This window comes from Tetrao urogallus (assembly GCF_951394365.1).
Source record: "Tetrao urogallus genome assembly, chromosome: 3".
Taxonomy (NCBI): domain Eukaryota; kingdom Metazoa; phylum Chordata; class Aves; order Galliformes; family Phasianidae; genus Tetrao; species Tetrao urogallus.
The window spans coordinates 50,450,803-50,478,642 of NC_136815.1; the positions used below are offsets into that span (position 1 = coordinate 50,450,803).

Consider the following 27,840-nt stretch of genomic DNA (forward strand, 5'->3'; position numbering starts at 1 on the left):
CCAACTTTGGTCCTCTTTCAACTTCATTTACTTTTGTCAAGTAATATGTCAGAGTTAAGAACTTTCACGGAAAAAATAATATGAGTGAGAGCAATATTTTCATTCATAAGTAAGACTTCTGCCCAAACAGTGTGTCACCTTTTTTAATACTAACACGCTATGTAGTCGCCAGCAGAAAAACACAGTGAGCCAAGTTAATATGGTGAATAAACTGCTTCAGATTGTAGACTGGGGAAACAGAAGAGGACATAAAACAAGAAGCTGAACATATATATGCATGAGACTGCATAACTTCCTCTCTAACTTTGAGGTCACAGATACATTTGATCAGCTAAAATAATTTTGTAAACTAACCCATGCACTTTTTCTCCCTTTTCTTTTGCACTGTTAATGAAACAAATGTAAGGCTTACCTTTCAAAACCAATCTGCCGTAATGTTTTCTCCCATGTGGAACCTATACAAAGGGGAGAAAAAACAAACACCCTCAGTAAAGAGCCTTTACTGGACAAATTCTCTTACTCTCCTATTTCCATCGTGCAGCGGAAATACGTATAACAAGGTGATTTTTTCACCCCAACAGAAGTACTTGTAAATAACATCTGTTTTCCCCAAGGTGAAGAAGTGTTAAGAGAGGCTACCACCAGATGACTTAACTATGGAGGGGGGTGTCAGCCTATATAACTCCCTCACACTGCAAAAGCAGCCGGTGACTGCTACAGTTCACTGCAGTTCCAGGGGTGGTCTCCTCAGAGCAGCGGGCTCTGCGCACGACTCCTGAAAGCCCTGAACTGGCATCTCACATCACGCACTCTTCACATTTCAGCTTTTCATTTTACTGCAGCGTTCGCCTGACTCTTGCTGAAAGCTTTACTGCTCCTTCTGAAACCCAGTCCTTTTATTTTTCAGCAAAAGCATGAAGATGTATTTTTTCTGCCTTATTGTTTAACCCTTCACAGTCACAAAAATGGCTGCAGTGGACTTACTCCTCAAAATGATCAAGAACACAGCCCTGCAAACTATTCAACTGGGTGGATCCATTAAGAGAATTTCTTCATTAGTTCTCATGCACTGAACAAAACATTTACCCAGATTTTCTCAAAAATGCCCCCCTGCCTTAGCCATAACCAGCAGAGATCAGTTTTCAACTCCTGCAAGATTTTTGCTTTTTGTCAGTGTTCTTATATACATAAGCTACAAAGAGCATAAATACCTCAAGATGTACAGGTCTGCAAGGCAGCTACATAGGAGGACATGAAACTGGGTCATAGTTTGCTTGCTGCTTTTTCTCACTCCTCTGGGAAATGTAACAGGACTGCATGCAATGAAAGCAACCACAGTTCTGTTTGAATGCTTCATCATACTTACTTAAACTGAAACCAGAGAATTGACAAGTAAAGAGAAACATAAATTAGGAACAAGCACATTCTCTGGGACTGACATCTAGTAGCACCAGAGAAAGTCAAAGACAAGCAGCAATGTTGCCCAAGTGAACCGAGAAAGAGAGGAAAGACACAAAGGAAGCAACTTTAAATCTAGAGAATTTCACCATGAAATGCGCACTGTGCAGTGAGTGCCCATACCAAGACTATAACAGAACCACAGACTAGTACTGAAAAAATAAGACATTAATTCTGTCAGTAAGAAAAAAAAATACTCTGTAGATGTTTCTCTTACCACCACTGTATCTGCAATCGGTTAAAGGCATCAGCTCAGAAATCAATGCTTGCAGTGTGATATTCATCAAATCTGCAGCATGTTAAATATTTGCATAGAACCTAATAGATACTCTTCATCTTTGAATTCAGGACACTTACTGCAGATCTAGAATCTAAAGACTCAATGTTTAAGAAAACTTAGGCTGTTTGGTTTTCGGTGCTGTTGGCGATTCTTTTTTTAATGCTAGCATCAGAATTATTCCTATTCAATTAAACTCTTCAGCCTAGCCCAAGAACACTGTGGTAAATCTCTAAAGAAATAATAAATTTTTCTGTACAATTTTATGTAGCATTTGTCCCTGTAAATCACAATCTGTGCAAGTAAAAACCGAAGCTAATACAACTTAAAAATTAAGAAAGACCCTAAAAAAAAAAAAAACACAAAACCAACAGCCATTTCTAATGAAAATTTCAGGGCAGTGGATCTTTTCTGTTCAGAACCATTATAACTATAGCCAGTGATTAATGTAAAAACACTTCTAATTGACCCCATTCAGTCCAAAGCAGACAGGGATTTCATGCAGGCCCATATCCAGCAGTATACAAAGATAAAAGGCTTCAAAACTGAGGTGAAGAAAGCTCTACCTTCACATAATGGAAAAAAATATGTCAAGTTCTGTTCTGGAATAACTGAACAGTGTATATAGTTTGATCGGTACCAGGAGTTTCTACTGTGACAGTTGTATTTGATTGAGATGAGGCAAGACTTCTGCCTGCACAGCCACCCAAGCCACTTTTCACCCACACTCTTCACAGATTTTTTGCAAAGAAGTCCTCTAAACACACCTTTAAAATCAGGAAAGCAAACTTCATGCATTCATTCAAAATATACTATATGATTATTTTGCTTTCATAATAAACCATCAATATTTCACTGAGATACATAAAGACTCACTCCCTTAACATCTCCTTTTATGGATTATTCTCCAAACGTGTCATCTCTTGCACACTCTGGAGTATATCTGGTGTCATGGAGCAGTGGTGCATCATCACTGCTAAGAAGCTGACTGTGCCACTTGCTCCAACCATAAGCGCAAGGCAGATGTGAGCAATTCTGCTCGCAGTCTGTGCTCCTGCTGGCTGTTCTATCAACAGTTCAACAGTTTTTGTTTGGAAATTTGAAGACTGTTGAAAAAAAGATATTTCAGCAGTAATTCTTAAAACACAGATCAGTACTGGCATTTTCAGTCAGTGTTTCTATTCTTTCCACTGTTTTGTATACTAGTTATATGAATTTTTCACTCCATGGCTGGCTGCACTTCAGTTGCATGATATATAGAGAGTCCCACAGAAGAGAGAGAGAAAAAAAAAAAGAAAAAGAAAAAGAGAAAAGGGAATTGGGTCTCCACTGGTTTGAAATCATCTTTTGGCTGCAGCTGGTTAGCAGAACGCTCTTTGAATTGCATGGGGCTCCTCCAAGGCAAAGCCTGCCAAGAACACAACTAACATTTCATATTAAAAAAATATACATCTTTTTTATGAAGTCCTATTTTAAAATGTTTATGATCTAAACATTCTGTTTTAAGATTTGCCAGTTTCATTCTCAATAGTATCAACTTCTTTACTACACTAACAGCCAAAAGTAAATACCCTGAGGTAACAGCACTAAGAAGAATAACGCTATTAAAAGTCTAGAAAACTTATTATTTGATTTAAACCTTTCCCAGTGCTTCCAAAACATTAAACAAAATTTAAGTCACGTAACTCTCATTAAAGTCAAAACGGGAGTTTTTCACGAATTAAAGACTTGATCCTGCTCCCAAAGAAATCAGTCGGATTTTGGCTATTCAGTTCAGCCTTTCTCTGCTGGGAATGTGGAAAACATTCACCTGTCAACTTTCTGCATCAGACCACTGCTACACTTTGGTTGCTAAGCTAATTTGGCTTCTCTTTGCTTTCTGTTTTTTACCATCATGACAAAAATTCCAAAACTGTTTATAAGAATATCTTAATTTGGTATCCATGTAATTAAGCTTTTGTTCCAAATATTTGCTCCGGAGTGCCTGACCATTCCCATCTGTTCCAAAGATTCTGTTTCACATTAACAACACTAGCTTTAAAATTGTTCAAAAAGATGAAGTATAATGTACTTCAGGAATTACTGCTCACATTTAATAGGAACAACAGCAAAATGCACATCATGTTCAGATACGAACTCTATGAAATTCTAGAATGAGCATATAAGAATATGAGATTTAATAAGATAAAATGAAAGGTATCTTTGTGAAATTGAAAGTTGATTTCTTTTACATGTAGACTTTCATTTACATGGCAGTTTGCATGTTTGATTTGATTACAACTACCTTATGAATCAAACGAGAGGACTCGTAATCTACTCCTAGGATACTTGCCTTTGCAAATCATGAAGTTGCCTGGCTTATGAAGCACAATAGTAGGCTTACCAAAAGCATAATGTAATATAGTGGATAACTGATTTTCAGATATTGATGGAGGTGGCATAACTATTCTCTCAGAGCCAACTCACACTGTATGTGCCTGCACAGCAGAGGTCTGTAGCTGCTCCTGGATAAAGCTGGCATGCCTCATATTTCATCCTCTTGCAGGTATGCGATGAAAGTCCCTACAAGTCTGACTGTGTGCAGTGATTAGTTGCAGCCCCACTACCTTCTAACTTCCCCAGAGTAGTGGAGTACAAACAAAAATGATGGTAATTTTTGCATTATTTTCTCACTTTGATCTGATATAAGAACTATAAACCTAATTGAACCAAAAACAACATTTGACATTTTTCAATAAGCATTAAGTGAGCCTGTCAGAACCTGAGAAATTAGAGTAGTACAAAGACCGACAACGACTGGAATAGATGGACAAAATATCTGTAAATTACATTAACTCAAAGGTAAAACAAAGAATAGCATAGGTTTCTAGAAGCATGTCTATCAAGTGAGTATCAGAGCCACACAGACTGTCTGAAGAATCTACCAAGGCACCAGACATAGCACAGTCAACTTAGTTCATGAGGTATGTGCAGATGGGACCTACGTAACCCTGCTCTGAAAAACAGAGAAACAGGTAGGTGTTCTTGGAACAGTAACTGCATTGGTCTCTTTTCTCACATTGTAAAGGAAGACAGTTTCAGAGAATTCATTTTGTACAGTTTAGAAAATTCCTATCAATTCTAGAATTTTGATCTAAAGCCTGGGAAAGTTACTGGGACACTGACAGAAGTCAGAAGCAAATAAAAAACACTTTAAGTATCCAAAAGATACAAAACAGTGATACAGAATACTCCAGAAACAGAAAGGAGCAACCTTTCTGATGAAGGTTTCGCTCTTAAAGCTTTCTCAAACAACTTAGCAGAGAACAGCATATGAATGTCACGAAGGACAGGCCAGTTAGACTAGTCAAGAACCCAGTATCTGAATCCACATCTAAAATGTCTCAACAAACTGGAAGAGCTGGTTTGTCCTGCCAGAGCTTTCTTTTGCTAGAGGTACTTGTAGCACTTAGACCATTTGAGGTTTCTCAGTTTCTTTTCTGTGGACCAGGCAATGTGGGTCTGCTGTATCTTCTCCTTCATCACCTTATTACTTACAGACCTGTAGTGCTAACTAGCTGAAAAACATAACTGCAGCTGATAAAAACTGACATATTTGGAACATACGCTTTCACCAACTTCACGTACTGTTAACCATCTTTGTAGTTGCTTGCTCCAATTGGCAAACTTCTATCTTCTCTCAGAAATATTGTAGAATAAATCTTCCCAAATATCCAGGTTTTGTTTTTTTAAAATCAATATAAAATCTCTGCTATTATGAAACAGACCAGAGGTTTCGAATACAGAAATGTGTGTGGGAAGAAACTTCTTAGTTTCTCTACAGTACCATAGAGGTAGTGAACACTTACCTGTACATTAGCTATCCAATTGCTAGATGTTACATGCACTGTACCTCTTACAAAAGTGATAGTTTCTCTCTTGAAGTGGTATCAGACAATGCTACCTTAACACTTAGCAACTCTCTCTCTGTTTTAAGAAACAATTCTCTCATGCACTTCCTCTTCCTTTGATTGGAACTACCTAGGCTGCATCCTGCACTCCTCATTCTGGTATTCATCACGGTATATAATATGGGATAATAACACCACATTCTTTTAAGGTGATGTCTTTTAATATGGCATGTTATTACTCTGCTGCGTCTATGCTAGTGTTTTAATTGAGATCAGAAAAGCATTTTTTGAGCAAATCTCCTGGCCATCTCCACTTAGCATGCTCTGGTTTGCATGACAGGATTCCTTTTACATGAAATTAAACCACTCCCCAAGGATACAACCGTTGTTTTTCAACATTTAACAGGAATTCAGCCAGCATGACCAGACCAGAGCTAATCCACCATAAACCCCACTCAACACACACATGGCATGGCAGGCAGGGCCGCTGCGCTAAGTGCTCCATTACTACCATACAGAGCTCACTAATGCAGATGGGGCTCAAACCACCACTCCCAGTCCCAGTATGCCCCCAGAAGGGCCTTCCAGTCACAGTCACCTAGGTGAAGGAAGGGGCAGGTCAAGGTATGGCTTTACATTTCTTTCTGGGTTGTAGCCCATCCACTGTGGGGAGAAAAACCTATTCTCCTAGCCTGACCCAACATGGGGGACTCTCTTGGAAGCCAATGTAGCCACACTTCCCATGGAACCCAGGAGGTCAGTTCTCAAAGGCAAAAAGTACAGAGTATTTCATTTTGAGAACTAGTCTGCAAGAACGAATAAGATATAATTCTTGTTATGGTGTGCTGGAGAGACTAAAATCACCAGTAATGTAAAAGTGAAGGGGCAACAGTCTAGGACACTGGCTATATGATGGAAATGTTTACTGAATACATACCAAGCAAGAGGTCACGTTAAGAGCAAAGACCAGACATTGCAAGCCTTTACTCACAGTAGTTTTCAACAGGTTCGTGACTGAATAAAGAGTACAAATTTGATCCCTATGTGATAATGTTATGGGAAAGATTTACTGTGTGTTTTCTCCTGTGAGGCAAATATCAAATTATTATCATGAGATACAAAAATGACTTTCCTATTGAAAAATAATTCTTGACTCACTTGATGTTAACGGGAAAAATAATAATAATCAAAACCACTAGATGTCCCCTAAGGAAATTTTAATGAATGGGAACTATTACTAATAAAAACTGAGCAGATTAGGAACACAAAGCAATGCGCAGCACGCACAGTAGAACTGATAGCATGCTTGTGCATATGCATTCTTGTCTATTGCTTTAAAAAGAATATTAAAAAGACAACAGCTACGGTCAAGCAATTTACAGCTGTGTCTGGCATTCTCGTCTTCCAGGCTGCAGCTTCCCTGGAGCCCAGAAGGATCAGCAAAACTTCCAGTGATCCTAAATGGGGATGCCAATGGGGATTCTAACAGCAGTTGTTCCATAAGCCCAACCCCTATTCTTTCTTTTGATCCTTATTAGCACCAGAACTAGGGATAACAGGAAAGACTGTTATTAAAATTGATCCGTGCACTGGAAGTAGGTAACCTGGCATGAAACAATCCCTGGGATATATGGGATCCAGCATCTTGCTGGTGAGGCTATGCCAAATGGAGGCAGGGACAAATCCAGCTCACTTTGGGTGAGGGTAAGACCAGTGCCTCTGCCTGATCCATGACCTATAGAAATAACTGGAAATGATACGCATCAAGTTTGTGTATTTTGAGAGTTTGGCTGAAATGGAATCAAATAGTAACAAAAATCCTACTTATCAGTAACATAAACTATAGTTATTTTTTCTACCCCATTAACAAACTACTGATCAGACAAAACAGGGATAGTGTTCTGCAGATGGTCATTTGAAGAAAATGAGAGCAGAGAAAACAAGTTTCCAATATTCATTAAATACATGAGGCAAAGCTTGCTTTAAATATGAAGCTTATGTGTTTTGTATAGAAAGCACACGCTATATTTTTTAAGCAAAAATGACTTGGTAATTAATTGGCAAAGGAAAAAATAACAAGCAAAAAAGAAAAGCTGTGAAAACATGTTTGTTCTTCTTCATCAGATCTGTTTAAAAGATTTCCAGTTAATAACTTCCACTGAAGTTAGATAAATGTCTTGACATTTAAAAAAAAAACTATTTCACAAGGATTACAGTTGCTTTAATACTCTTCTGTTTGCTTAGGTATGTGAAAGCCACTTATATGCAACTATCTCTTGCAATACACATATTCAAAACCACACTTAGTTTAACTTCATTTAATTTCAGATTCGTTTCCTGAACAAGACAGCAAACAACAAAACCCACAGCAATACAAAATCTTCGGGGAAATTGCCTCAGATAAAATTTGAGATAGATAGTAAATAGAATGTTTTTTGCTTTTTGTTTAAACTAATCTTTATTATTTATCCATTTGTTTCCTCTAATGTTCAATGCTCTAATATAACCTGAATTCATTCTGTCAGCTTTAACTTTTTTTTAAGTAGACCTGATCCCCTTCCTCGTAAGAGTGTAAACCACTGGAAAAAAAAAAAAAGAAAAAAAAGTCATAGAATCATTAAGGTTGAAAAGACCACCAAGATCACCTACTCCAACTGCCAGCCTATCGTCACCATGTCATTGCACATTGTGCAAAGCAGAACTCCACAGGCCACCAGCACAAATTCACCTTGCAGGAGTAAGGCAGAAAAGAATCAGGTGGCACACATATAACCAATCTCTTATTTTTATAGCAGAAAAAAGCTTCAGGACTCTGAGGACAAGTCTCAAAGGAAGGTGAGATTTTTTGCAGTTGCCGTGGGAGATGTCAACCTCAGCTCAGAGAGGCACAGAGTTTAAGATCATCAAAGTTATGCTCCAGATCTTTGGAAAAGAGGCCAAATAATAACTAAATGGGCCTTTTTTCAAATATGGAAGACTGGCTTTGATTTTCAAAGTCAAAGCAAAAGAACTGAAAAAAACCTTGTAGTAAGTTTTATTTTTCATAAACCTGTAGAAAATGAGATTTGTCTCCATTTTTCTTGGCAGAGAAATTCTCTCCTCTCTCACCCCAACCAACAGTGCTCTGTATGCTAAATAGCATCTTAGAGGCAAGGTTTTCAGTTCAGAGCGTAATTGACGGGCATGCTTCCAATTTATAGAGCTACCCTCTGCTTAGTTTTATTGTAACATAATATACTGTTATGAATTAAAATGTCGACCTAGTTTCCTGCAGTGATGAATGTGTGTAGCATGCCAGCCCAAGGAATTTACTTTTCATTGTCTCATTTTCTCTTTTCGTCTCATCGGAAGAAGGAGCAGTTGGCTCTTTCCAAATTCTGTAGCATAATCATAGGGGAAGGGAAAGAAAATATAAAAAGTATGTCTTTAATAGCACATCCATACACAAGAAATTATGGACAAGAGAAATAAGCATCAGAAACCAGGAAATCGTGCACCAAAATAGGAGTAACATTAAAACAACAGAAAATCAGCATACTAGCGGTAGTGTCTTTGACTCCACTAACATTTTGTCATGCATGCCTTTTCTCTGAAACTGCTTTTTTGGAGTACATTTCTTTCTAAAGATAGTAAGGAACAATTTCATGCATGTTTGCTTGCAGAAGAACCCATGCACTATGTGATGAAGGCATCAGCACACCGATTGGACTGAGCAACTCGCCATCTTCAAATTATTAATTTATTAAAAAAAAAAATCATTCAGAAAAGGTTTCAGTGGCTAAAATGACAGTAGGTACAAAAAGCTGAACTGATATGTGAAGAATGACATCCAGAATAAAGCTCAGAAAACTGGCTTGAAATATGTATATCCTCAGCCCGGCACCTTCTATAGGAAAAGAAAACAGGACTTTAAAACTCTCTTTCTGTTTGCTTGTCACTAAATGAAGACCTCAGTGGCTGCACAAAGCAGCAAGACATTTGCAACATGAAATCTTAACCACTCCCTGAGACCTCTTCATAAGAGAGAGCTGGATCTGGAAGGAAGAGTTTCACTAGCATGAAGCAGACAGATTCATGTTGATTTGCCTCAGAGAAACCAACAACTGGGCTGTATTCTGGCAACTTCCTCCTCTGCACACCTGGAACAATTGGATTTCTCTTACCCCAATCCCTGGTGAGCATCACTCACCTCTTCCCTGCTCATGCTCCGTGAAATAATCAAGATCAAGCAACAGAGATGCCTAGAAAGATTTCAGTGAGAAGCAATGCTATGTGATTGCATTCAGTTTGGTCTATAATAGACTGCGGGATTACATCCAGTGTATAAGCAGATCACTTCCCAACACTTAATTAGTTTTCATTAGGATGCCACAAATATCTTGAGCTCTACCAACAAATTAAAGAAGTCACTGGGTTGCCTAAGTGTGTTCATTTTTGGAAGCAGTCTGTGCTTTCTGTCCTGATGCTTCAACTTCACAAATAGTTTCATCTATCTACAGTTACATGCTTAACAAGGAGTATTAGAGAGAAATTACTCCTGCTTTGTTTGGCTATATCTTATCCTTTCCATATAAAATCAACAAAAGAATTGAGATGTACACCATTCTTATGAACTAATAGATGACAAGAGTAGTCTCACACTTAAGTAAGTGTGATTACTTAGCCCTCACTGGGACACATTTTAATTAAGGGCTTTATAAAGGCATTACGAGAGTTATATCGCTTTAGTAAATACTGAAGAGGATGATGAGTGGTAATAATTTCCCACTCAGTGGGGATTTTTATGTTACAGAAACCATGGGCAATCGAGATGTGTGACTCTCAAGTGCCTTTTAAAATGGTATATTTTATTTATTTATACACTACATGGTCACCTTTGGAAGCGACCTTATATCAGGTCTAATAGAGAAGGGACAAACAGCACACTGTACTGTTCACTCCCCCAAAAATATATATGGCCAACAAAAGCAGTGTTTCAGAACTAGTGCCAACTGGCTTATTTTCCTGGCCTAAGCAGATGTGAAGAACCAGAAGGTTCCACAGTAGAATATTCAGGTGATCAAGCACAGGTGCAATCAATCCTGTTAAAGTGGTTTATAAAATATCTTCAGGGGTATAATAGATATGGATTGCTGTGCTCCAAAAATGCTATAGTTTAAGATCTATGGCTTGCATGAAGGTTATTGGCCCAATTCCTGAAATAATTTCTTTCATCCCAAACATTTCTTGTTATCAATTTAAAACAACAACAACAAAAAACAAAAACACCAACCAACCAACAAAACAACCTATTTATACCAAACATACAAACCAGAGCATCTTGGCAACATTTTCAGCAAGGCATAAAATCTGTCAGAACTTCTCATCTTTGCCATCTGGAACACATTAAGTATATTTTATGTAGTTGCACATGGGAACTATTCACAGCAGTTGGGGACATTGTACCCACACTACAGGCTGAAAGAGAAATAAAGGGTGGGAGGACAGAAGAATATTCAGTAGGAAAACATACTGAAATGCATAAAAGGGAACAGTTTCTAATAAAAAAGGAGTCACATGTAAAAAAGCTGGTTTATGTTGGAAATATATGTAAATGCCTCATCCTGCAGTCTATCACTAAACTCACATTTAATCATATTTTATCTGGAGTATCTTTTTAAATAAGACACTTTGTACAAGTAAAAATATTCAACTCTCAGTCCAAAACCTGTACAGCACTCCTAACTACTACTCTGGATGGGCGATTTAGGTTCAGAAATAAAAAAAATTCTTAGCATCTCACTTAGCTGTGTTTCTATTTCATTTCAACACTTCTGTACTTTTTTTTTTTTCTTTTTTTTTTTTCTTTTTTTTTTTTTCTTTTCTTTAAGTCAGTCACTGTAAAGTAATAAAAACATACTGGGGCTTTCAGTATTACTTCATTCAGCCTTAAAAATATTTTCTACTGTAGATTTCCTGAAGTTACTACATGTTTGACATCATCACTACACCTGCATGTGACAGAAGGGCAAAATGAGACCTAATTGATCCTGTTTATGGGAGAAAAGAGTTCTAAAGAAAAAGACAGAGGGCTTCACAGGTTAACAAATTAAGCACAGACAGATACAAGAAGGAATTGGTCAAAAAAAATGCTAAAAACTCCTGGATATTGACTTTGACTATTTGTTACTAATCTTCCTAGCTTTGTTTGTACTTGTTAAACAAGACATATCTCTGTGTGTCTTTTTTAAAGGTTTACTAGAGATATGCTGATCTGAAAGTGTACCACATTCCTATGCAGTACAGAACTGATGAGATTTACAGTACTTCAGCAAAGGTTTTGGCTGGATACAGTCAGCCCGGGATATATCTGAGCATCAGAATTTATACAAACAGTCTATGCACTGTCCATTGCTGCAGTGTAAATCAGACATGGAAACTACTCCCACAGACATGGTTAACATCAGTATCCTCAGTGAGGAAAAAGAAAACTGCATCACCAGGCTAAGTACTTAGAAAATTGAAACCAGAGGAACCACATACGATAGATCTGGAATGTATGATCCTTGCAGAGGATTCGGAAATCTGTCCCCTGACATAGACCAACCTTCCAAAACCTACATAGATTTAAAAAAATTAGGAAAGTGTCAATTTTACAATAAATTTCATTCATTCTTATGAATAATATTCAGTATTATTAATATTATTTAATAATAATATAATATATTATAATATATATTATATAATATATATATATATTATATATAATATAATATAATATAATATATTATATAATAAATATTCAGTATAATACAGGTTTTTCCCCCTATAATCTAGACTAAAAAAGCTGTGACCAAAAGCATTACCTCTTGACGGATATTTGAAGGCCTGTGTGAAAAATTCCTGTCTGTCAGAACATTCCTTATAATGCCATTTTTGCTGTCTGCTGTGTATACCAGAAAAGGCACCAAAAGGCAAAAAATGTTACTGCCTGGCTTTGGACATCTGAATGGCACTCATCCTCTTTCTCCACCACCAGTGCTGCTCAGCCCAACCCCAATATTTCAGTTGCACAGTGGAAGGGAAAACGCGGAGTCTTCACATTACTGTCTCAAAGCACTTTTCATGTCAAAAACCCAGAAGAGCTAAAAGCCTCGAGGCAATAAGGCTAAACTTTCTGAGAAAAAACACTGGGAAACCCTGAGAACAATCCACAAATATCAAGCAGCTCCCACAGGAAACACATCACTCTTTTAATGTTTGATGTATAGGGAGATATGAAAGATGCATATATGGAGCTGGAACTAGATGATCTTTGAGGCCTCCTCCAACCCAAGCCATTCTATGGTTCTATGACATCTATTTTTCTATATTCCTGTTCTCCTACTCATTCCAAGGCCAAGAATGCTGATTTGGTCACAGTCCCTGCACTACACCAATATGTACTATAACTGTTGAAGAGGAGCTGTATTCAAACTGCTCAAGAATTGCTTCTGTCTCAAGAGTTTAAGACTGGCCATTCCAGCTAAAGAAGAAGAAGTAATAAAAAATAACCACTTCAAAACTACTTACGTACAAAAAATAAAATAAAGTAGAAGCCCTGCAGGTTATTCATTATTAATCCCACTTACTTTCTCATATGGTATTAGTTATGTGTTACTTAAAATTTTAGAGCAATTTCTAGTTTTAAGTAAATACCTGCTCAAATTAAAATTAAGGATTAATTTGGGGAGAGACTCTAGACTTCAAGTAAATTTTTTCCTATTAGTGCCTCATAACAAAGTAATTGTTGAATTAGTAATACATTTGTCAATCCTGGTAAGTAATTATAGGTAATACATATAAAACAAATTACTGCTTCGTTTTAGAATGCAAGTAGTGAAAGTTTGGCATGAGGTTCTAATTATCTACCGAACATGAGTCATGCCAAAACCAGTGGGACAAATCGTATCTTAACTCCTAATGCTAATGTGACCCCGCTGAATATGGCTTCCCTACATTATGGCAGCGATCCTGAAAGCGCAGCACACTGTGGGATTTGTACAGGTGCAGCAGCTGGCTCGCGTTCCCAAAAAGTTGAAGGGTGAGGGTGTGAACTGCAAATGAGAACCACTGCACCAAGCCAGCTGAAGGGATTCAGCTCCAGGGGCCAGACCTCTACTGGGAATAACTAATAGTTTCTTCACAGCACCAGCGTGAGCACACTATGTCAAAAATAACACCCAGCATTACAAACTTATCTGAAGAGAGGGAAAAACCACAGAAGAAGAACCAACAATGACAGGTTTTCAGACATGAAATACAAAAGATGCTAGACAGGCCCAACACACTGTAAGCAACGAGAAGGACAGACAAAGAAGATTTTTAGAAAGCCCGTTAAATAATTCAGGGATTTTTCTGAAGTGCAGCTGCTCTTCAGCAACGTTCAAGCAGTGATGTGGGTGGTATGGGCAGACGTGCTGAATGAGCTCTGAACTTTGAAAAGTGATCAAAACTTTCTATTACGCTGTATGCCGAAAAGTAAAAAGGAAAGCTTATTAGAAGGCAATCTGACTCAAATACTGAATTTTACAGGAAATGGAGTAGAAATAAACGCATAAAAGGAAAATCAAGGGGCATTTTCTTGTATTTCCAGCACACACATCAAAGATAAACCATGAAACAATTTTTTGTGTTTTGATTTATGCACAGGTGTGCATCTTCAGGGTTCTAAATGACTTAAGATATCTTGCATTTAATGCATTTCTGTGCTAGGAACCCAATCCTCTAAACACTTCTACAAATTCAAGGAAGATATCTTTTCTTATGGATTTGTCAGCATCAGCAATGTTTAAGAGCCAGGCAACAGTGGGAACAAGCTGGGCTAAGGGCTGTAAAAATAAGGAAATGCAAAGACAGCACTTGCCTTGAAAAACCTGCAGTCCAAGACACAAAGACTGAGGGAACTATTAAGATGCAATGCATCAGGAAAAGCAAAGACAAAAAGAGGGTCTGGTTTATATTCAGCTGGGGTGCAGCAATGAATCATATGTTCAGTAACAGGGTTCTGCATCTTCTTCTCTTTCCTCAGCTGGACAATTGTCTTCAACCAGCTCACAGGTTACAGAGAGACTTCCCACCTCCTTTTCTATTAGACCCAAAGATTTCCTGTATTTCTCAAATATTCGTTCTCCTTTTCTCTTCAATGCTGGCCTGACAGAAAAATAAGATGTTGGGTGTTGGCTATGCCCAGGAAGATGTCCTCTGCTTGCATGCAAATCCCACAAGAAGAGAGAAAAATAACAAGCAACAATTTATGAATTAGTGTATATTGAATCTCTCCCTGTCTCCATCCAATTGTCTCTGTTAGTGTTGGAAGACACTGAAGAAGAGAAATCGTTTTACAACACTTTATGACTCCCAGGAGCCCTAAACCTTAACACGTGGATCCTTGCGTGTGCCCAACATGTAACAGAGCTCCTGGCTGTTGGAAATGTTATCGTGACATCTTCTGGAGTGAGCTGTTGGCATGCATGCCTGAAGAAAGTGGGCTTGTCCAGCAGTAATATTAGAATTATGAGACTCAATTGAATACTAAAACAGCTACTTATATTTTCAAGATATTCTTTTAGTGACAACAGAGAGAGGCCATGCAAATACCAGTTTTTTATGTGACAAAACAGTAAGCAATAGCACTTGCACTTCTGCAAGAAGGGCTAATGTTGGGTAACTTCCCGTCAATCTCAGGAAGCATGTTTAGAAATGTAAGCAAAAGCAGAGGTTATCAGAAAAAAACAAAGCATCCAATTATTCTAACAAATCAGATGTCTGTAGCCAAGGACCTGGGAGGTCTACAGAGGATATGTGTGGAACTGGAAGAGGAAATCAACTGCAGAAGAAATCCAAATATAGCATGTAAAGATATGTTGGACTAACTGAATGTACATGCATCCAGTGAATGACATTTCAGTAGAAGATGATTTATGCGTGGCATATAGATAAAGCAATTAGCCCATTAAGAAAATCACATTAGATGACAAGAAGTAATAATGGCACAATTTAATACAAAAGTAACTGATTTTTACAGATAAAAAAAAAAAAATAAAACCATAGCCTGGTTTCTGCATATTCAGGCTGCATAGCCATTGGATCCAACTGTACACTGTACATCCTGGTACACTTTTCATTGCACTATCCTAATGTGACTGAACACAAATGAGAAAATATTCTTGAAGTAAAGTTTGTATCTGATTAAAACCAAATAAGCTGAGAAAGGCCAATTAGTCACCTGACTGAGGAATGAGAAACTGACCCTGGAGAAACAACTACTGGGTTTGATGTGCAGGGATCAGAACCTCGTGGGGCCAGGTGTGTGTGGTTGTTGGTTGTTTTTTTTTTTGTTTTGTTTTTTGATTTTTTTTGTGAAGAAATTGTGAAGAAAGAACCCAGAAGGACCTCCACACTGATGCTCTTCAACACAATTTCTTGCTGGATGTGACAGACTGAAGGGGAGATCTCCATGAAGAGCCCTGAGACAGCTCCCACTATTACTGATCATCCTACAGGCACCAATATAAGTACTATGGTAAAACATACTAGAAAGCGGGTTAACGATTAACACTAACGTGCTAAACTTTCCTCACAGTGTCTGGTAGACTAGATTTGATCACTAGTTAACATAAGATGAAAAAGTTGTCTCTGCACATGGATATATGAAAATTGTATTCTCCCAGCAACTGGTAAGTCTTATGCACCACGCAGTACTGAAATAACTACAAATCAACCACTTGACTGAATACTGATTTTTAAACAGGGAAGCAATATCTACTTCCTAAGAGAGCAACAGAAGAGAGAGATCAGCCACAGCATTCTCCCAAAATAGCACAGGCCATGTGTGAAGGCACATAAATGCTTCTAATGTAAGATACTTGTAGCGTGAAACACATTCAACAAATGTTCAAACAGGAGCATCAAGTGAGATATTGTCACAGCCATTAAAATGAATAAGCAGGTGAAATAGGTGAACACGTGCAAAAAACATGAAATGTACATGACTATATGAAAACATATCTTTGAGCCGTCCATGTCAAAGCCCGATTATTTGACTCTACTCTGCATAAAGAAGCACAAGATTTCCTGTAATAGAGATCATCATTCACAGCCTGCCCAAACACTGGGAAATATCCAAGGAGATTATGACCTAACTATCCACATCCTGGACTAAGAATTTCAAAAAAAATAATAATAACAATACTAAAAAAATCTACTCACATTGTTATTTATACTGAAATATTACCCAACTTCTCCACCACTTCTGAGTTCCAAAATACACTAATCATCTTCATAGGAATATATTATTTATTTCATTTTAACAACTTTCATATACAACCTCCAACTGAGAAAGGGGTGATGAACAAAAACATTTTAGTATGAAGTATCTAAGGAATAGAGCGCTCCTGATGGGTTTGATTTACATCTGAAAGGATGTAGCATCAGCATTTAGAAATTGCCAAAGTCTATACTACCCTCTCCAAACTCGAATTTTGCAGCTCATAAATCTTTTGGGATAATATAACAGCTTGCTTCGCAGTGTATTCTGCACCCCATATGCTAGGGGGTTGGGTTTTATTAGTATTAATAGTGAATTGTAAAATTATATAAAACTTTGTGAGTACTGACCCAAATATGGAGGATATTACCTCAGCATTAAACACATCCAGAAAAAGATACAACTCCAGGGTAAAAGTAGCTATTTGTACCACAAACAGTGAAAGCAGCATAAACCGAAAAACCATCTGTAAACATTGGATGACTTTGGCAGTGGCCCTAACTCACAGAAGAGAACATGACAGCAACTCTCTAGCTCAAGGTTTCATAGATTGGCCTGAGCTGGTTTAGCAGAGATGAATGCAGTCACTGTGTGACCTGTTGAAGGCACTGAATGAAAGGAAGCAAGCAAATGAGGAATATTTCCCCATTTGCCATAATCTGGATCTTTTTTTTTTTTTTTTTTTTTTTTTTTTCCTATCTAAAAAATCAATACCCTATTGGCAAACCTGAAGAGATCTGGCAGAAAGGCACGCAAAACTGGTACTTACTGTTTCAATAACTGCGTTAGTATACAACAGAATATAACTTTTGTGCAAAAGAATAAAAATAACAATTTCATATTGGTGAAGACATTTTTTTCTTCCAAAATAACAGAACTGATATTTCAACCAACTTTTGAGAAGTCTTTGAAATCAGGAGCTGCCACAAATCTATCTAAAAAGTAAGATTTTATGCTTTTCTCTGGAAAAACAACATATCAAAACACAGATGTTAATTTTTACCTTTTGATTCAATGCAACATATATTTTCAACTCCTGCAGCTGCTGTTTTATACCTTTTAAATTCTTTGCTATAGCTTAAAGAGAGAGAAAAAAAAAAAAAAAAAAAAAAAAGGCAAAAAAGTGACAGGAACAACTGAGAGCTATGAAAAGGAGGAAATGAGATATCATTTTCTTGGTGTTATCCAGAATGACATAGGATAGACGTGGAAGCCCATCTTTGACTTTTTCCAGATGTCTGTGGAATCATTTCAGTATTGCAGCTTTTCTTTATGTTGAAGGGTATTTGTGTGAAATTTTTTGTTCAGGTTGCCAGGACATGAAAAGTTACAAAAATAATTTTAAAATTCATGTATCATAAGCATTGCACAATCTAATTTGTAGAAAGGCTGTTAAGAGAACAGGATGGTAATGAGCAGGTGGTATTTCGCTCTGAAGGCAATGCAATTTAATGAGCTGAAATTTATTTTGGTTAAAAGGCCTCATAAAAATACAATACTATGAGATTACAGTAGCAGAAGATATGGTCGGTCCTGCTTGTCTGGTCTACTCTAGGCAAAATCATGGCTCATATTATAAGCCAACAGGGCAAACCTGGTCACACTTATCTCCAAACATTTCCATTTACAAATCACTTAAAATTTTTAGTGACACTTCGAGGTGGGTTTGACAGTGAAGGGTTTATGTGAGCCAGTGCCGCGATTGAAAAAATTATTCCTGTACATCATTTTCCTTCCCCAGATTTTGTTGGGGCAAGAGATGCATGAAGAGCAGCTGAGGACTGTTCTACCTTAAGTCCACTATGGACCAAACCAGAGATTGGTGGACAATACGCGTGCAAACTGCTGGCTTCCTTTCTTCATGCATCCTCTACTCCCAGATATCTCCCTTTTCATGGCTACTGAGCATCCAAGAAGTGCCCATTCAACAAATCACTTCTGCTTAATATCTCCCTTCTGCAGAAAACAGTGATTTATTGCTTGAGAGAATGTAAGTTCTGCAGATAACAATACTACAATTGTCGTTTCCAATTTCATAACCAAATCGCTTACTACTTTATTTTTTTAGACCTCAACATACTGCATCCCTGTAACCTTGCTTGTTACAGCTCTCTGCACCTTTTGGAAGCACTCATTTTTGGAGTTCGACTCAATGAAATCTTGAAGTCCCATCCATGCCCTGCAATTCTGTGACAAGCTCAGCCAAAGAGGCATTGCTCACATTGGCTTCCTAACTCAGTGGTACTTACTGTTTTTTTAAAACTTGGGAAAGTTCATGACATTCAATTTTATTGGTGAAAAAACTGTGCTGAAATCCTCTCACCCACCTCCCTCCCCCCGGCCCAACCTCTTGGCTTAGCTAGGTTTGCTAATTATGTAATTCAATTAGCTTGATTCCTGAAATTGCACAGGTTGCCATTCAGTACTAAAACTTAATAATCACAGAAAGCTCATGTTGCAAGGAATGAAGCCCCCGAAAACAAAACATGTGCATGTTTATATAAACAGAAAGAAAAAAACTCAATTTGATAGCAGTTTAAAGGTACCTCTTGCCCTGCTCCTCACAGGGGTGATTTTTACTGTTTACATTATTCTTTATTCTTAGCCAAACAAAATATCAGATAGCTAAAAATATGACGAAGAGTTACCACAAAATAATGAGAACTGGTTAAACAGCAGTGTTCTAAACCTGCTGAACTGCTGTTAGCACAACAGCAACTATTTTTTTTGGTTTTGTTTTGGTTTTGTTTTTTACTATTGCAGTATTTGTCAGTTGCAGTTCGGGAGAGTCTCTAGCTCACATCTGCATGAATATATATATATATATAAAAAAAAAAGGTTAGCCACAAAAAGCAGTTTTTCTCTCCTTTACAATAAAACACACAGAAAAAGTCCAGACTTATAAATAAGGCTTTCAACAGTAGGTCTTGTAATTCCACAGGTTTTATAATGCAGCTGTGTTTAATTAACACTGGGCCACCACACCCTCCAGATGGAAGATTTTGAAGACCATTAAAATCCAGCCTGGCACCCTAACTATGGTCTGTGTTTCTAAGAATGATGGTTGGTTGCTAAACTCTACAATACAGCCTGTTCTGGGTGTAATTTGAGTCCTTTGATGTTTCTCTGGTGGAGGTAGGAACATGAGTTCTCTCATGAAACATCCATTACTCACAGATAAACCTGTGAGGTCTAGAACAAGCAAGAAATTCTTGGAACCTGCTGCTTGGTCAAATGTGTGGCATCGCTGATAAATTACAGGGAAACAATCAATGATCGATTCACAATCTGCTGGGTCTAGAGGATTAGATAAAATCATTCTCTTACATTTCAATATTCTTAATTTGTGTGCCAAATTGATTTTATCTGGCTATGTAAAGTTTCTTGGCCATAATAATTTTATAGGTAAAGTGACTCATGAACCAAAAAAATGCATGAATTGTTAACAGTTCTTATCACTGTGTCCTTTTTGCTGTCTGACTTCTTTTGAAATGTCTGACTCTATACATAACAGACATAACTGATAGGGCTATTAATGTACTCTGAGTTACTGTACTCACCATAACCTTTAGCAAAGGACTGAAGTTCTGTTTTTATTAAGAACGGCTTTTTTCCTCTTTCAAGAAGTACAGAAATAAACTGAGGATACATCACACAAAGCTTGAGTAAGCTCTCATCAAACGCTTGTGCATTAGAGAACACTTAGCCATATTCAGCTCCCCCAATTTTAAAGTATGTATTTGGTATCACTGTATTTGGAAATGAAGTTCATTCTCCAAACACTGAACTCTGAAAAATAGTACTCTACTTTCCTTATTTGTAGACACAAAAGTACAATTACAGTTTTGTCAAAAATTCTTTTCATTTATTAAAATTTTCATTGATGCCACTGAAAGCCTTTATAGTTATAGTCTAGATTCTTTCCATAACAGCTGCGAAAGTCAGTTTATTGATCCCTTTAAATTTCTAAAAGAATGTGGTATGATAGAATTCAGTAGCAAGCATCATATGTATGGATGGAAATAGCGCATAATTATCATACGTACGGATGGAAATGATGCAATGCTACTGATCTAAGTATCAGGAAAATGCTAGACATCTAATGGAACAACAGAGCAATGTTTAAGACTGAAATGAAGTCTTCCCTTCTGAACTCACCTAACGAGTTCTCTTCCTTCCGAAGATTTGAAAGGTATTTTTCCTTCCTCTATGAGTGCTAAGGAATTTTACTTATTTATTTTGCCCTCTGTTAAATGCAAGCATGACAGATGTGCTCCACATTGTTTATGCAAAAGTGGGCCTGCTCACATCCTCTGTGGTTGCTGATTCAGGCATATATCTGGCAGAAATTGAAGGAATTTTTTAGGCATTTTCCATTTAGAAGCGGACTCAAAGCATGCAAGTTCATTCAGCATTTGACCCAGATTTTGGGCTGCATCCTAACACGCTGACACAGGGAAGCCCACAAAAGCACTGCTAGTCCAAGCCTGTGAAGAAAACTTTTTCTCCCCAGATGTCTCCATGCTATATTATGTGAATGACATCATTTTCTTTGTTTCATGTGGTGATTTATTTTATATCACGCAACTGCTCAGTAAACCCAGTTCATTCTACTGATGTTAACTTTGAGTCAAGATCTGCCTTTGTCCCGAGCAACCTTCAGTCTGCATTGTGAGGCAGGGCAGTTCATCCTCTAGCTGGGACATCCAGCTAGGGGCTAACTCATGACAGAACTGCTTGGGTCAGCAGCTGTTATCATCTCAACTCAGATTTACCATTCCCTTCCTAGGTAAGGCTCACAGCACACTACCAACACAGAGCATCATAAGGCATGGCAGGCTCAAGCCCAGGGCTTGGATCCAGGAACAAAAACCAGCTCCAGCTTACAGGGTAAACATATACAGTCTCACAGCATCACTAGCAAATCAGGGTTTCTAAAAATACTCAAAATGCAGAAGAACAATAGGTAAAGATGTTAACAACAGCCTATTTCCAAAGATTTATCTCATGTTGAAGTGAAATTATTTTCAGTGGAAAGCATTTTTCTAAATTCTGTTCAATTCAACTTGCTATTCCTGCACAGTAACTCCAAAAGAATGCCCCCTAACATATTTACGTTATGGTGATTTGGATGAAATGCAAGAGAACTTTTCAACATGATGCCCTACATCAGCACAGAGATGTTGGTTGCTATAGCATTACAGCTTTGGTCTTACTACTCACCACTGCAACAAAAACACTGCAGATGATCCAAAACAACCCCAAAACAGCAGCGTTGGTGTGTGAGGTCTATCCCTGCAAAAGGACATACAGTCCTGAAATCGACCATGTGAGCAGCCTGCTTCTGACCTTCCTGGTCTTCAAAACCTTTCTCAATATGGAACCAGACCTGCTAGTAATTTGGGATTTAAAAGCAGCTTCATTCATTCTAATGAGATTTTCATAGGAGACTCAAGTATATAATTAGTTGATAAACAACGGAACAGCTACTTAGAAAAACATAGAAGGCTCTTTCTCACACACATTGGCTTCTTAATTTACCAAGAGAATTGATCAAGAATGCAAATAAACAAGAGCTACCCTTCTGCTTTGCCTTCCCCTATTGTGTTATCTCCCTCAAAGCTGGACCTGATCCTCCCACTTTTTTTTTTTTTTTTTTTTTTTTTTTTTTGACATGGCAAAGAAAACTGCCCTAGTCAGTATCACAGCATTAGCAGGTCCATTGGGTGTTGCCCTTGGTGGAGCATCAGCACACCTTTGGAAGCACACCGGTTTCCAGTTTCAGAAACAATCTACATGCTGCACCCAGTGGCTTCCCAACAATTCTCTCCAATTCAGATCTGACTGTCAAAAACACAAACTCTGTCTGGCAGTAAGAAGGATCACCTCTCTGTCACATAAGATTTTCTGCTTCAGACGTTTCATAAAACTTCAGCCAAAGTTTAGGTCTGTACTGATTATTTTTTTTTTACTTTACTTGGAAATTGTCTCATTGTACTGACACATGTCACAATGTAAGTTATCACAGAAATCTGATGTAGATTATGAGATACAGTACTGGGCTTAAGTTTAGCCAAGAAAATGCGCTGTGATGCACGAAACAACCTCAAGCCACGCAGCATAATTCCTCTTCCACTACATCAGGAATACAAAGAGAAGAATTGTAAACTCTAAGAAAGTATCCTGAAATCAGTTTCAGACAAAAACCCAAACAAATAGCCCTTTGAAATTCATGTCACGTTCTGAGTGAATAGTTTCATGTCAGGAAAACAGTGAATTTCTATGTATGTAACCTGGAGCAACAGGATTTTTTTTCTTTTTTTTTTTAATAATCTTAAAGGAAAGTATGAGAATACTGAAATCATTCCTCCATGATTATACACATTATGCAGAAGGTTTTATATGACAGCACTGAAAAAAATATTTAGAATATTGCTGGATTTTCACATGGCAGCATGCGAGTCTAGAAATAAAGATGCAGTAAGTACAATGAACACCAACTTTCTGAACTGTTATGCACCAACACCCCTTAGGAAATTAAGCAGGACTTATCATACATGCCTAAGAAGCAATTACAGAAGCTTCTGTTTCCTCAGTCATAAATTTCCTGCCTGCATAAAATTACACCAGAAGTGTTGAAGCAATGTTGACATTCAGTACGTACTGGATTAAAGTGAAATTGACTTTTATGTGCAGAATAAACTATTGTAGCTTTTTTCTTTCTTTTTGGTCATGAAAAAAAAATCTCACAGTAAAACCTTTTCCTGATTAAATGTTTATCATAGGGTGTGTTCCACATGATTACTACATGATGTTATGAATTCTTGACTCTTTGTAAGACCAAAGCAACAGTCAGAAAACGTTACTGGTAATACTGTACAATCACACAGTTTTCTAGAATCTTGTATAATAGGTGGATTTGTGCCAATTTAACTTGATCATACAGTGATTTCTAGAGCGAGGCATTCTTTTTAGTCCTGGATTCAGACGCTGCACATCACCAGTACAAGAAACAGCACACTATGAAACCAGGGAATGACAGGAACCATGCCTACTTCATTCTTTGCTTCAAGTCTTCTGCCTTCCTGTCATTTGCTAGGTTTTCAGGAGTATGAGGTCTGCTCTGAAAGCAATACCTCCTATTTTATTGTGTCAGCCCATGACATGTGAGGTAGCCATGGCAGTAGAGGTTGAACCTTCCCACCAATATTCCGTTATATTTTGTTGCTGCATGACCACTGACAGCAGAAGGGAAGCCTGAGAGAATGTCATCTGACATGAAAGTGCCAGTGAAGCAAAGGGATGTAACTGAAAAAATGGCACTTATTGACATTCATTGATGCTATGAACATTTATGAAGATCAAACAGTGGATGTAAGCATAGTGAAATTTGAACTGCATGGGCAATATTCTCCCAGCAACAATACTGTCATAGCAGCTGTGAAACAGTGGGTCAGCTGTGCTGGTGCAGATTTTTTTGAGCCCTGCATACAGCCTTTTTGTTCATCATTGACACACACACACACACACACACACACACACACACACACAAAAAAAAAAAAAAAAAAAAAAAAAAAAAAAAAGCATAGCTAATGGTGGTGATTGTGTTGAAAAATAGCATTTTGTAGTGAGAATTTGCTCTATGAAAGTACTATTTCTGAGGAAATAAATATGAGGCATTACTTTTGGAGCAACCTACATATTTGACATGTGAAGCAGTGTAAACTCTACAGACAGCACACTTTTGCACTATCTGTGCTAATCTCTCCAGAATTTTCTGTCTCGCTGGATAAATGGTCATTAATAGCTTTTAAGCTCATTGTTCTACAGGAATAGCTGCTGAGATGAGGGATGTTCTGAAGAAGACCATAAGTCATTACTCTTTAAACTGTGATGTCTCCATAAAGCTTAGGCCACAAAGCTGTCTCTCACTGACATCCATACAGTACTAACCACAGAACAGAAGTCCTTTTTTACATGTGTTTACATGCTAAACCAAGGCAAGGATTTTTCAATCCACATGGCACCAGGCAAAGGGAAGTATCCCAAAGAGTCAGTCTTATTGTTTGGGCTAAGAAGGACAAATCCATAGAATAACAGTTACTAGAGAACAGTAGCTTCCACAGTTCCCTTTCATTTTTGAAACGAAATTGTATTAACTGGTCATTCGCGAATATTTTCAGCTTATCTTGTGCTCAGCTTGCAGTATCTTACTGTGAATGAAGCTTCATATAGCTTGGTGTAGATATACCACAAAGCCAAAACGCATTAAGTACCTGAACTCTCATAAAATCTGAAAATAAAATTTCAGGTAATTAACCATCTGTGCTGATTTAATCTTGAGTAAAGACTGAAACAGAACTTCAGAAATGGGTGGATATCTGAATTCCACTAAAATTCCACATTCATATTATGGGATTTAGTGGTCAGTCATACATGGATGCCAGAGAACTTTCAGAACTCATACAATCTCTATTCTATTATAATATGCTTACGTAAATTTGGTTCCCACTGAAAACATCACCACGCCACCTTGGAAGTGATTTAGCTGAACATCTAGCATTTCATATTCAGTTCACACTGTAACTGCTATAATAGATGCCACAGGCTTAGACAGTGTCAAGTTCTCCACAATGAAGAGTCATTTAGAAGAGTTATGAAGAGTTCATTTCATAAATTCTTGTCTGTGTGCTTAATAAAAAATGCCAAAACAGAAAGTCTAAAGAAAACAGAATCTTCCATACAATTCTTTAGCACATTATTGCTAATGTAAGTTTTAGTTAAACTTCCAGTAGTTCCAGGCAAAGGAATCAATTAGCAATGCAGTTTTGTCAAAATAAAACTAATGGCAAGATATTGATTCTAATTGTATATGTAAACTCACAAATTATCTTTGTGCCACGTGAACTGATTCCATTTCACACAAAGTTGTGTGATTGAAATGAAAGTCTCCCAAGCTATGCAAGCTATTCGTAGAAAAATTTCAGAATATTTGTTTAATGGATTCTTTTGTCATTTAGGAACAGGTTGAAAAAAAAAATTAGAATTTCTCATTGCCTGAAAAATCTAGTGCCAATTTCAAGACTGCATCTTTGTTTGTACTAACAAAGAAAATCCCAAATTTTCTCTTCCTGCCCCTCATGCTGATACCACACAAACACAATCTAGCAGCTTTTCAGGATACAAAAGCACGAAATCTCACTAGGTACATACGAAAAAGTACTTGGAACTCACTCCTGTGGAAGATCAACTGCAATCCTGGATTTCAGTTTTCAGTAATTTGCTTGTACTGGATATCACTGCTTCCTAACATAACCCAAAGCCAAAGAGACACACTGGTATTAATGACCACAGGATGGTCATTTGGCCAATATATCATTCAAATACATATAAAGCAGAAGGTTATTACAATGTCAGAATGGTGGCAATGCATTTGTTTGATATGTTGGGGACAGGGAATTATCTGAATTTAGTTCCCATAATGTGAAAGAGAAGCTATCTAGGAAAGCTATAAGTCTATTTCAGTCTATTCTCCTTCTCACTTCACATAGCCATTCTGTGGATAAAACTTCCGAACTGTATACAGTTGTAAAAAATGGTTTCTAGTTATTAATTAGAGATCCAGTAGTTCTAGTATTTGATGTAAAATAAAAGTAGCCAGAATTGCTGTGAATGACCATTTGGTATTCTAACAAACAGTGAATCCAAAATTAAAGTTGATTAAAAATACAACAGATAGAAAATAAAATTTTTATTTATATCTCTAAGGACTAGTGTTTAAAGTAGTAAAAAATAAAAAACAAACAAACAAAAAAACTCGAAAGTTTTGAAAGAATAAGCATTTCAGAAGATCGAACTGTAGACTTCAACAGCAAGGGATGGAACAGTCAGCAGAAAATAAAAAATGAATGTATACTATTACAAATGAGAGAAAAATAAATTGCAATGTTTTCACTTAGTACTAAGCACAGGAAAATGACACTTGGAGGAGTAGTATAGCAAGGAATATTTGCACTCGTCTGCTGAAAGTTTAAAATACACATCACGGAAAACACTGCTGCTGCTGGTGGAGATGTCATTTTAAAAATTGTTTAAATATAGTCCTAAGAAAAGACTACAGCTTGCTTACTGAAGAATGAGACTCTATGTGACATTGTGACCTAATTTTCCATTTCCTATCTCACAGATTCTGTATACAACCAACATTGCTTAATCAAATTACCAGAAATCTATTCCATCAGAAGTGAAAATTTAATAATGAAATTCTATGTATTACATCATGAATACTACCACATCTCAAAATCTGATTCTGGATATGGAAATATCACTGAAACAAGACTGATCACATTGCTCTCAGTTGCTAAAGTTTACCACAGCTCACACTTACTGTATTTATTGTTTTCCTTCTCTACTATACAAACTCTGATTTAATGTTAGTTCTAAACAGTGCAGCTGTAACTAACTAGAAATATTTTACTAAGATAAACGACGATTCCTAGCAGTAATTAGTGTTAAGTAATACTCAGAAGATCCTGAAAAAAAAAAAACCCTAAACAAAATAAATAAATAAATAAATAACCCCCTCCAAACCCACATTTAGCTGAACATTTTTAAACACCTCTATCAACCCATCAGTATACATCCACTATATAGCTTACAAACATTTTTGAAGCCAGCCTGAGAGAGAAGGTGTATAGGCTCCAAAAGAGAAAATGGATGAAAAAAGGAGAAGCTGAAGAAACCAAACATTCTAAGAGCTACTTATTTTAAACACTATCAGCTCATTTTCAGTAACTCCAAGATAAGAGCACAATATTTTACAATCCATCAAAAATTCTTTCTACTTTGCTCTTAGAGATGGCCCAAATTAATCTGTTTGTAGATGTAAAAGATTATTACAGTGGTAATGATACATAATAAAGGAATAA

The 27,840-nt window shown here is 37.2% G+C and overlaps 1 protein-coding gene across 1 annotated transcript in view; it reads right to left on the reverse strand.

Annotated features, from left to right (window-relative positions):
* Positions 1-27,840, reverse strand: part of PIEZO2 (piezo type mechanosensitive ion channel component 2) — a gene marked incomplete at both ends in the record, with an annotated part of 287,728 nt that overhangs the window by 152,142 nt on the left and 107,746 nt on the right. The window contains one exon of the mRNA XM_079533880.1: positions 413-455. Coding sequence (XP_079390006.1) covers positions 413-455 — 43 coding nt within the window. The remainder of the gene's footprint in view (positions 1-412; positions 456-27,840) is intronic.